The sequence below is a fragment of the Nymphalis io genome, chromosome 11 (assembly GCF_905147045.1).
Source record: "Nymphalis io chromosome 11, ilAglIoxx1.1, whole genome shotgun sequence".
Lineage (NCBI taxonomy): Eukaryota > Metazoa > Arthropoda > Insecta > Lepidoptera > Nymphalidae > Nymphalis > Nymphalis io.
The window spans coordinates 2146687-2158991 of record NC_065898.1 but is presented as its reverse complement, the minus strand read 5'-3'; the positions used below and the strand labels follow the sequence as shown (position 1 = coordinate 2158991).

General features: G+C 32.8%; 1 protein-coding gene across 2 annotated transcripts in view; it reads left to right on the top strand.

The window, feature by feature from the left end:
* LOC126771580 (espin) overlaps positions 1-12305 on the top strand; it is a 92329-nt gene that overhangs the window by 69582 nt on the left and 10442 nt on the right. For both annotated transcript variants that reach the window (XM_050491537.1, XM_050491536.1), the window contains exons 7-11: positions 1153-1320; positions 2003-2141; positions 2432-2518; positions 3032-3137; positions 3686-3899. In XM_050491537.1, coding sequence (XP_050347494.1) covers positions 1153-1320; positions 2003-2141; positions 2432-2518; positions 3032-3137; positions 3686-3899 — 714 coding nt within the window. The remainder of the gene's footprint in view (positions 1-1152; positions 1321-2002; positions 2142-2431; positions 2519-3031; positions 3138-3685; positions 3900-12305) is intronic.

Here is a 12305-nt window from a genome sequence, read left to right as displayed (position 1 = left end):
AACCTTCTCCTCAAAAGGGACAGTAGGCCTTAGCCCAGCAGTGGGACATTAACAGGCTGTTACTAATGTAAATAAATTATGTTATTTGTATAGACTACAATTTCTTATTACCAATATAAGTGAAGCGTGGTGGAGTTCGCTCCAAATCTTGCTAAAAGGAGTGGAGGCTTTAGCCCAACAGTGTTGGCTATATCCTACTGCTAGTTATTTCTCATACAATTTTAAATGTGTTGTACTCCAACGAGGTCGCTGGCAGCACATAGTTGTTACTACTTAACTATTCATGTTACCTTATTTGGATTAATTGCTACAAGCAAAATAATATTTCGACACAACCGAACATATTCGAATAATTTCGTGCAATTAGATTATTTTCCGCTTTTGCTAGTAGAGAACGTTACATAACGTTCGAAAACATTGTTTCTTTTCTGTGCTAATAATAATATTGCATATAGCTTGGATCTTTATTTTATTATTTAAAAGATAGGTAACAAACTGTGAATGTCCCAATGCTGGGCTAAGCCCTCCTCTCCCTTTTGAGGAGAAGGTTTGGAGCTTATTCCACCACGCTGCTCCAATGCGGGTTGTTAGAATACACATGTGGCAGAATTTCGTGAAATTAGACACATGCAGGTTTCCTCACGATGTTTTCCTTCACTGTCAAGCATGAGATAAGTTATAAACACAAATTAAAGCACACGAAAATTCAGTGGTGCTAGCCCGGATTTGAACCCACGATCATCGGTTAAGATTCACGTGTTCTAACCACTACATCATCTCGCCTCGATTTTATTAAAACTGCTTTACGTAAAATTCCTTCAGTGCTTGAAACCAATAATTGTATTGGTACTATATATAAATCGCTCTTTGTGCTGTTTTTCTGAATCTTCGGATAATTAGCACACACGTTAACTTAATATCCGAAAGACTTGTCATCATGAGTATTTGAATATAATTGGCAACGGTTAATAGAAAAATATTCTAGGGTTATTCTTTCGCATATTATAAGGTTAAGGTAATATGTATTGAATTTGGATAACAGTAATGAGAACATTTCTAAAATATTGTAATTGTATTCTAATAATATTACTAAATATTATTTAATAGGTGTATGGCATTGACACGATTACCAATTCTTATATTTTGTTATAGCTTGTTCAGCATCAGAAGCGGAAACAGCCAACACTGGTGGCTGGTTTCTTCACAACAGCAACTCGAACGCCCCAGCAGCATTGTACCAGCGAGTCCGGGACCTGTTCCATTCACGTTCACCTGGTCCACGAGTACCGGCTGAGGGACAGGAGGCTCCGACAATGACTGGTAAGAAAACAGATTAGGTAACTTCTACGATCAATTGACAGTATTTTTGGGTCATATCTAGGTATAAATAACTTGACATTATAATACATTCCAATCATAGATAGCAATCAATCGTATCAGTTTTTCATGGTTGTCTTGTTATAATATATCTTGCTATTCAAAAAATTAAAGCAATACGAGACATTGTGTACAATGGAAAATTATTACAACAAAAAAAAAAAATCGTATGAGGTTTTTTTTTTATATCGTATAGGTAGGCGGACGAGCATATAGGCTACCTGCTGGTAAGTTGTCACCAACGTTCATAGACATTAGCATTGTAAGAAATGTTAACCATCGCTTACATCGTCCAAGCGCCACCAACCTTGGGAACTAAGATGTTATGTCCCTTGTGCCTGTACATACACTGGCTCACTCACCCTTCAAACCGGAACACAACAATACCAAGTACTGCTGTTTTGCGGTAGAATATCTGATGAGTGGGTGGTACCTACCCAGACGAGCTTGCAAAAAGCCCTACCACCAGTAAAACGCAAACACTCAGGTACATGGAGAACCTTTCGTTTTTTTAAAGGATTTCGTCATTTTATCACAGGTCATTTTGATTAATATTAATAAAGTATTTTTTTATTAATTATTGATTTTCATTATACTACAAAACGGGTTTTATTTATTTGTGCAGTAAAAGCCGAAGTACACGGAACAACAGAAGTCACTCAACCGCAGGAACATTCAGACAGCGACAGTGGAGCCGAAGCGACCCGTCGCGACCATCACTACGAAGACATTTACTTGCCACGAGAAGAGCACCAGAGGAGAAGGTACCAACACCACTACTGTAACCTATTATTGTAATTTAAAAATATTTACATACATTTAATAATCAATGAAACCTGCTCCCGTTTTCATAAAAAAATAGAACTTAACATTCAACGTCAAATAGTGTAAAATTTTGTATGGCACCTTTAAATATAAATTTCTTTGCCATCAAAGATACGTTCAAAAGTAGTTTTTATGAAATCCAAACAATTTTTTTAAGTACATTTTATATTCAGTCAAATACATTATTGTCTTCTAAAAACATCTTTATAGCTTAATATATTTGTGATAGGAGCAGTTCCCGGGACTCTGGGAGTCACAGCAGACCTGGAAGTGCAGCCTTGATAGTTGACTATAACACCAAAGAGAACATTGAAACGTAAGTTAAGTAGCAAAGAGTAAATAATAAATACTAATAATAATGTCCTCCAGACCGATTTCGGCTACGGCGGCCCATCTCAAGAGAGATTAGCCAACTGCGCAGGAGATATTATAGTGGACAAGTGTGTGTGCAAACACAGGTGCACTCTCTATTCCCTAACTCTCATAATCTGACGGGACGGCAATCCGCGCAGGACCAACGGCTTTACGTGCTTTCCGAGGCACGGGAGTGTACACATTTCCAACTTCCAGACTATGGGCTGCTACTGAGAATTTTCTGACAGAAAAACCCAATAACTTTTTACTGGCCCGACCTGGGAATTGAACCCAGGACCTCCGTGTCTGCGGCCTTACATCAAGCCACTAACCTACGAGGCAGTTAATAAATAAGAAATACTATAGGAACGCCTACTTGTGATCCAAGCGTGTATGAGTTTCTTGTTTCTGAAACCAAATTTGTAAAACGATGAGTAATATGATTGTTAAATTTTAGAGTATCATTTCTTTTTAGTACAAACAAAGCATACGAAGAAGTTTCTCCACCGGCATCTGACAATCAAACGAAGTCCACACTAGCAACCAAATTAGCAGCGCTTACCCACAAAGCTCAGAACTTTGTAAGTATTGTCATCTTTCTAAAATTGATTTGCCTTATTTTGGCTGTTCCGCTGTTTAAATTTTGGTTTTAAAGGGAGTTACGAGGAATATGACAATGTACTTTTAAATTATTGATTCTATTATATATTCAAATACCAAAAGTTTATTGACGCCGACCACAATGGACGTGGAATAGCAAGTTTTTTTTAATTCGTTTAATTTGATTCTTTTTATAAAAACAGTCATATTATTTAATTCCAACTGCAATTGTAACGTATTGAAGTAGGGTAAATTTTTTTTTGGGTTTAAAACACTGGTGACGGGACTGAGGGATGAGATTCTGAAAAAAAAAATTCTAAGCTTAATAATATTAGTAGCTAAATTAAGAAAGATTCCGTATTATAACATCGAGATATTATTCATCCACTAAGTATATAATTATTATTTATTATTCAGTTAGCCATTCAAATTGTAAATTAAAATAATATTTTATAAATACCTTTTATTATTGTGAAAGAAAAAGAAGAAAGAGAAGTATTATTAAAAATATTTGTTTTTAAACATTTAGGCTAGTCGCATATCGTCAGCAGCGGGCAGCCGTAGGGCATCAGTTTCCGAGGAACCCATCGTAGTCCAAGCATCTGCTTCATCTGGAGTATCATCAGCTGGATCAACTGGCACCAGTTCTGGTGATGAAGCACCCCCTCCACCTCCACCACCTCTCCCTCCGGTGGTGTTGGAAGAACCAGCTCTTAAGCCATCAGAATTAAAAAGTAGGCTGGGTGAGTTTTCAATTACACTAACATTACATTAAGCTATTATTTAAATCTGGTTGGTGTAAGGTTCGGGTGATGGACTTATATCTTTGAACTAGTAAAAGTTAAGATTAATTATTACCTAACTAAATTAACCATTAACTAACTTAGTAGAAAATTTAATATATATAGAATATATTAAAACTGTTAGAGTTATACAACGAATGTCTTAGGACAAAATATTTGCCAAATTAATCATTTCGTTGATTTAAATTAAATTTGAAAAAAAAAAACTTATTTTAATAGCAATGTGTCAGCTCTTATACAATAATACTTTTCAATTGTGAAATATTTATATCCATGTTATGTGTTCTATTTACTTCTCGTGTTAATACACGTCGTATTAAATAAAATTTATAGCACCAAGTTCCGATTACATAAGAGTTCTGTCTTGAATTTTATCCTTCTTACAATCAATTTGTGTGAACAAACCATATATTGGTTAACAGATAAAAAGTATTGCAATCTAAAATATCAATATTATTGTAAATATACATTAAATTTTTGGAAATATATCGTGACACGCTTATAATGAATAAATCTACTTCAATAAAGACCAGAGACGGTTTCGAGCACCAAATTATAAATAACCAGATCAGTTATTTTTTGTAGAATGAAAATGATTTTTTGTCTAATTTTTCTAATCAAGTATGCTGACGACCTGAGTTTTTCTATTAGGGACGATAAATGGGGATTTCACCTTAGTTTCCAATCTAAATAGATAACTTAAATATACTCTAGTATCTTAAAGTAACTGATTAAGATCACCATTGTTTAATTTTAGCTTAAAATTTAGCTTTCTTATATTAGGTAATGAAAACGTGACGCATTTTGTTGTTTTTTTTTTTCATTTAAAACTATTGTGATATTTTTTGTAAATACTTTGGTTTTTAATATCAACAAATTATGTATTAATTATCTATCTAAGTATCTGAAATAGACATTTTTCTTCTTCTGTAAAAAAGTTATGAATGATTGTTACCAAACAATAAAATATAATATAAGCTTTAACATAAGAAAGATCATTTGCATATGCCATAAATAGAAATGGACCTAAAACGGATCCTTGTGGAACGAGTAAAAGTTATTACTCTGCCATTTTCACTTAAAAAATTCGGTTCGTATTTAGAAATTTTCAAAGATGTAGTTAAGTTGCATTTAGTTTTGTTACAACCAATGTATTAATAAAGTCCATTCGTCTGTTCTTGTTAAAAGTCAAATTTACGGAAATTACATATTAATGAGATCTTACTGCTTTAATTAAGTTCGTTTACTTTCTACGTAGTTTAATAGGTTATTAGTTTCGTTCTGATTCGGACGCGTTCAGACAATAATATGTAAAATTAATTACTTTATAGAATAGTTTTACTTTCCATTTCGACCGTTAAATTTTCGGTTGCCATCTTAAACTTTTATTAACGCGTTACTTTACATTCGTTTCGATTTGGAGATACGATCCAATGCTATCAATTCCCAAAAAAATACTAAATATATGACGACAACTTTTAAATCATATTACTGTACTGACAATTCTATATATATCGATTGTGCCGATGAGTGTTGCCATTTTTTTTTATAAATAAAAAAATATATAAATATACATCAAATAATTGTGCCGTAAAATAAAACTGTCTTAAAGAAAATATATTTGAAAGGCGCAACAAAAAAAAAAAAAACAAATAGAAACTTATTTTGTGAAAATAATATTGACTAAATTTTGCTAATTAATACTGTGTTACGAGTTGAATGACTTTAAGCATTAACTTAAGAGTTATTAAATTAATGAACGTATTGTCGGTAAAATTTGAAAGTTTTTTGTATATTCAACTTCAGGATGTAGAACTCGATAACTCTGTCTGTGGTTCCAATAATTTGGCGCTACAGGAAACTTTGAAATCGATAAGAATGATCTTCAATGGAAAACTGGTTTTGTTACGTGATGATATATTTTTTTTATAGAATAGGTAGATAGAGCACCTAATGCCAAGTGGGATACCTGACGTCCATAGACATCGGCATTGTAAGAAATGTCAACCAATGCGCCACCAACCTTGGGAACTAAAATGTTATGTCCATTCAGGCACAAGTAATTACACTGGCTCACTCACCCTTCAAACCGGAACACAACAATACTAAGTACTGCTGTTGCTTGGTTAAGAAGACCTCATCCCAATTAATAATAACTTAATAAATGATTTTTGTTTTTTGCGTTCAAAATCCAATAATCAAGTAATTCCGTCGGAAGTAATCGCTATTCCATATTGTCGTGACATTTCTTATGCGGATAAAGTCAAAAATCGTCTGATATTTATTACGCGTTAGATAACTTTTACCAGACATTATTACATAATTAAAAAAAATATTAAATTAAGTTGTAAATTTACTAATCGCATATTTTTTTAGCGAATGTCTTTATGCAATTCGTATTTGAAATGTGGGAGTTTTTGTATAATTAAACATTTTCGTATCTAGTTGATAATATCCCCAACAAAAAAATTAAACAAATAAAATATATTTCCGAGGCGTTTCATTTTTATTGTACGAGTGTTTATGTGATACTCACTAATTAAATTCGTTTAATTATTTCTCACTCCAGAGTTTTTGCAAATTGTATTATGGATAGATAATATTTGGCTTGAGTCAAATTATTATACAATTATGTTATAAATAATGTAGTGATTTTTTTTTATTTTATAGAATAGGAAGGCGGACGAGCATATGGGCCACCTGATGGTAAGTGGTCACCAACGCCCTTAGACATTAGCATTGTAGGAAATGTCAACCATCGCTTACATAGCCAATGCGCCACCGACCTTGGGAACTAAGATTTTATGTCCCTTGTGCCTGTAATTACACTGGCTCACTCACCCTTCAAATCGGAACACAACAATATCAAGTACTGCTGTTTTGCGGTATGTAAATGAAGCTATAAAATGTTTAAGGCTTAATACCTCGTTATTTTATTAATCATAACTACTTTCTACATAAAGTATCATTTGTGAAAGACATTTCTTTTGAAAAAGAATGACGTCAGATATTTATGAACTGACTGGTAAAGAAAAGTTTTCTGTTTCTTTATAAGTCAGGTTTATATCTGCTCGATTATTTAAGAAACTGTACGGCGGATTTAATGAATGTATATATGAAACTTGTATTCTTATATACAGACTTCTGGAGTTGTAGTTATTGTTTGATAACACGATTAATTTAAAAAAATATTTTTGCTGTGGATTCGTTATATTTGCGAATTAATTCACGTAGTTTTTATTTTTGAAAATTGTTTATTTGTTGTTTTGTATATTCAATTATAGAAAAACATATTAAGTGCTTTTAGCACTATATAAAAATGATTTTTCCTATAAGTACTTATATGTAAATTTATTTTAATTTAAGTTAAATAATAACGACAAATGGGGGCCCTCTTAGGCTCACAAATTACTCAGATGTGACTGCCTGAATTCGAAGCCGCGATATCCTTTAATATCCAAGTATTCTGTGATTCCTTCACCATCTCTGCTAGAATAATAGGACATTATGCACACACGGCCATCTGATCCCAAACTAAGCAAGCTCGTACTATGGAAACTGATATAGTACATATACTACTTTTCTTTTGTAAATACATAATTATATAAATAATTACACACAGACTCAGGACAAACAGACATGTTCATGCACACAAATGTCTGTCATGGGTAGGAATCGAACCCACAACCTTCGGCGTGAAAGGCAAGTATCTACTAACCACGCTAATCGGCCCGTCAAAAACAAAAGTTTTGATTTAAATAAACACACACACAAATTATTATTTTTTTGTCGAAAACCTACACTAGTTGGTTCTCTTCTTGTTACAAGTTTATACAAATAAGACAATAGGAAAACGCTTCTACTCGAAACATATATCTTTCCCCTACTTTTGCGGAATTAACAGAATTTTATCACATTTTAATTGATTTATTCCCCATACATTTATCCATAACATTCTATCTGATTTTTCCGATGGTACGGTCATGGGCCATGTGACCATGAATAATGTCAAAGTATTGAGGCGTGTCGCACATTGAAATTGCTATACCAACCGTGTTTGATGTCCGTTGTGTAGTAATTAAAACGAATTCAATATGTTAACCGTATCGATTCTTAGCCTACCCATTTTGCCTACACATTAATCTCATTTGACATATTTATTCCATAGTAGTCTACATACCTAATACCCTAAATTGAAATGCGTATTTTTTATTACAAATGACCAAATAAATATATCCTATGGACCTGTTCCACGACGATGTTTTACTGAACATTTCCAGTGTTATCCAGGAACAGCAGCAGCTTATAACAAACAATATAATTTACATTACTCGGTTATGCCTATACAAATTTTACGTTAGTCATTTAGTTAGGAGGTAAGCGGAATGTTATATTTAACGAATAGTTTCGTCAATAACCTTGTTGACACTTTTAAAGTAAATAAAATGTTACTAGATATGAAGTTGCTATTGATTGTAATCAAATAATAAAATTATTATCATTAAGATTTTACATATTCGTAAATAATTTATGGAACTTCCTAAAGTAAAGTAACAGCTGGTCCCACTGCTGGGCTTCCTCTTCCTTTTTCCTTATTTTTAACTCGCAATCATCAGTTAAGTTCCACTGAGCCATTTCGGTTAGCATAGCTTACCATATCAATAAGAAAAGCGGGAATTGGAAAATGAATTTGTTTATTTTTCTAATCTGATTATATTTCACGCTAGTCGCGTCAATAGTCTAAATTAATTTGGGTGAAATTGCAAAGCGCAGCTACTCGTATAATAATTTTAAATACTAAAATCTTCTCCAAAACGCGCTGCGTATTTTTGTATACTCGTAAGTTGTATTTTGTGGTTTACTAGTTTTTTAAACTGGGTATTTCAAAGAAGTTCTCTTCATATGTTAATAAAGATTACATAAATATTAATATACTTAATTAAAATTTAATTTCATATTTTATGCTGATGACTTAAAAATTTATCGCGTAATAAATAATGTTTGGATAAGCTAACATTGCAAACGGATATAAACTATATTTGTAATTCGTGCCACTTAAATCAAATGTACCTCAACTGCACAAAATGTTTTTACATAAATTTTTTCGCAAGATCATTTCTGATACGGTGATATATTATATCAATAATAATTCAACTATCCAAAAGGTAACGAGTATACGTGATCTTGGTGTTATACTCGATACTTCACTAAGCTTTAGGCTACATCTTGATCATATAATAAAAAAAGCGTCAAAACTATATCGATTAATAATAGATTCTTTTTTTAATACCTTGGTTCGAAACATCCTGGAGTATTGCAGTGTAATGTGGAGCCCTTGCTATCAGGTTCACATAAATAGACTTGAATATGTTGAAAAGAGATTTTTATATCACTTTTCTTACACAGATAATAAATGTCTCGAACTTAAATCGTATATACAGAGACTCAATTTTTACAGAGTCAGCTCATTTTACACTCGAAAGAAAATAAATGATATCATCTTTTTATACAAGTTTGTAATTTCTATACAAATGTGTTTCTCTTAAAGTAGTAGTAGTATAGTAGTAATAGTATTCGTTTTAATTATGATATTTTTACCGACAGATCCATGGCCTCATTGAAAAAAAGTTAAAAAAAAAAACTGTTTCGGTAGTCTAAATTGTTTAAATTTCAAAAAAAAAACTTATAAGCTTAGATTTTGTTGCTGTCATAGACTAGACGTTTTTTTGACACTTAATCAAAAGCGCATGTCGTGTCATGCATATATCAAGAGAAATGTAATCATTTGAATTTTTTGATTGTCATTTTGTTATGTAGACCTATGAACATAAAATAAAATATATATAAATAATGTATTATAATTATATACCCCGCATTGTAGTAGTGTGAAATAAGCTGTAAATTTTCTCCTCAAGAGGAGAGGAGGCCTTTGCCAGTAGCGGGACATTTTTATATAATAAAAATATAGACTGTGTTGACCGGAATCGGCTTATAAATGTACGAAGTTACCACATTGAGAGTTAATTTATTAGTCATTTTTCTGTTTTAAGATTATTAAAAAGTGTGTCAATAAACTAAGTTTTAACGAGATCGCTCGGTGCATTCACTAGAAAGTTGAGATCGCCTATGATTCATTTAGACGTTAATATTTTATGAGAGTTTGAACAACCTTAGATATAATAAGAGACTGGCTTGAATTAATCTCATTTTTATCCGACAACGTTAACTAGGTATTTATTTATCGTATTCGTATGCTTTCGGTCCTCGGACTATAATCAGTCTATAGAATATTAATATCGGATTTGTTATGTTAAAAGCCGAGATGGCATGTTGGATAGAATACGTGGATATAAAGCAAAGATTTTGTAGAATACACATGTGGCAGAATTTCAATGAAATTAGACACATGCAGGTTTCCTCACGATGTTTTCCTTCACCGTTAAGCACAAGATGAATTATAAACACAAATTAAGCACATGAAAATTCATTGGTGCATACCCGGGTTTGAACCCACGATCATCGGTTAAGATTCACGCGTTCTTACCACTAGGCCATCTCGGATTATAAATAAGCATACACAACACGCTATATTATAAAAAATATATATTTCAGCCCTTCGAAATAGTTTGTATAAATTTTTCCAAGAGATCCTTGACTTAGATTAAATATATTTTACATCTTTGGTAATCTATTAGGTGAATGGTAATTAAGGGTTGAACGTCAGGACATTAACGCTATTGGCTTTAATTAATTATGCGTACTTGGTTTCGTCATTTAAGATCTTTTTAATGAATTATTCGTTATTCTAGAAATATAACAAGAAAAAGATAGCTCCTATACTTGTTAAAACGATTCGGATTTATCAACATCGATTCAAATCATAATATTTTGAAGTTAAACTGTAAATTTCGCGTGAAATTATTTCAATTAATCCAAATAGTTTCTTAAATTTGACCTTTGTAATAAAAAAAACGCAGTGAAACTAAACTTCCATATTGCTAAATCAAGGTCGTGTCACATTTACGTATTTCTAAACGATTTATTAGTATTTCGATAGGGAAACTAAAGAATACTTATTTTAAAGATTTTTGGCTATCGCAATTCATCATCATTAACACATTTTTGCTCTTATTCTATTAGTTCGTTGTGTTTTAATATTATAGTAATAAAAATGTCCTCCAGACCGATTTCGGCCACGGCGGCCAATCTCAAGAGAGATTAGCCTACGCAGGAGATATTATAGTGCACAAGTGTGTTCGCAAACACAGATGCACTCTCTATTTCCTAACTCTCATAATCCGATGGGGCGGCAATCTGACACGACCGGAAAGAGTTTAGGCGCAGGACCAACGGCTTTACGTCCTTTCCAAGCCACGGGAGTGTACACACTTCCAACTTCCAGACTCCGGACTGCTACTGAGAATTTTTTTAAAGAAAAACCCAATAAATATTTATTGGCCCGACCTAGGAATTGAACCCAGGATCTCCGGGTCTGCGGCCTTACGTCAAGCCATTAGACCAACGAGGCAATCAATTTTATAGTATTAGGTGTTTGACGGGTTTTTCCTGATAATTATAACTTTTATTATTTTTTCAGTTCCTTTACGTTTAAGTTAAAAAAATGTTATAAGTATTAATATTAGGTGACTATTAGTATGAATATTACATGATTGTGTTTACAAGTTTGTTATTATATTATATGCATTATTTTTAGTGCATTTACACTACATACATAAAAGGTATAAAGAGATTTTTTTTTACAGAATAGGAAGGCGGACGAGCATATGGGCCACCTGATGCTAAGTGGTCACCAAACGCCCATAGACATTGGCATTGTAAGAAATGTTAACCATCGCTTACATCACCAATGCGCCACCAACCTTGGGAACTAAGATTTTATGTCCCTTGTGCCTGTAATTACACTGGTTCACTCACCCTTCAAACCGGAACAGAACAATACCAAGTACTGCTGTTTTGCGGGAGAATATCTGATGAGTGGGTGGTACCTACCCAGACGAGCTTGCACAAAGCTCTACCACCAGTGCAGATGTTATGTGGTGTATTTCAAATTAAGTTTTTAATAACAGTATTAGTTATCTAGTAATTTGAAGTTCTTTTACGCTTGATCGCCTCGACTTTGGTAGTTTGTTGCAAGAAAATATTTTCTGCGCACCGCGAATGCGTTCGTTGAAGCGTACCATTTCACGATCGCATTGCGTATAGCTATGAATATTCTGAAATGTCAATTATTCTTCTATAATTTAACACATTCATACATAAGGAATTTATTTAGGTCATTGTTAGGTTGTTTTTCAAGTATTGATTCTTATAATATTTTTAAGACTA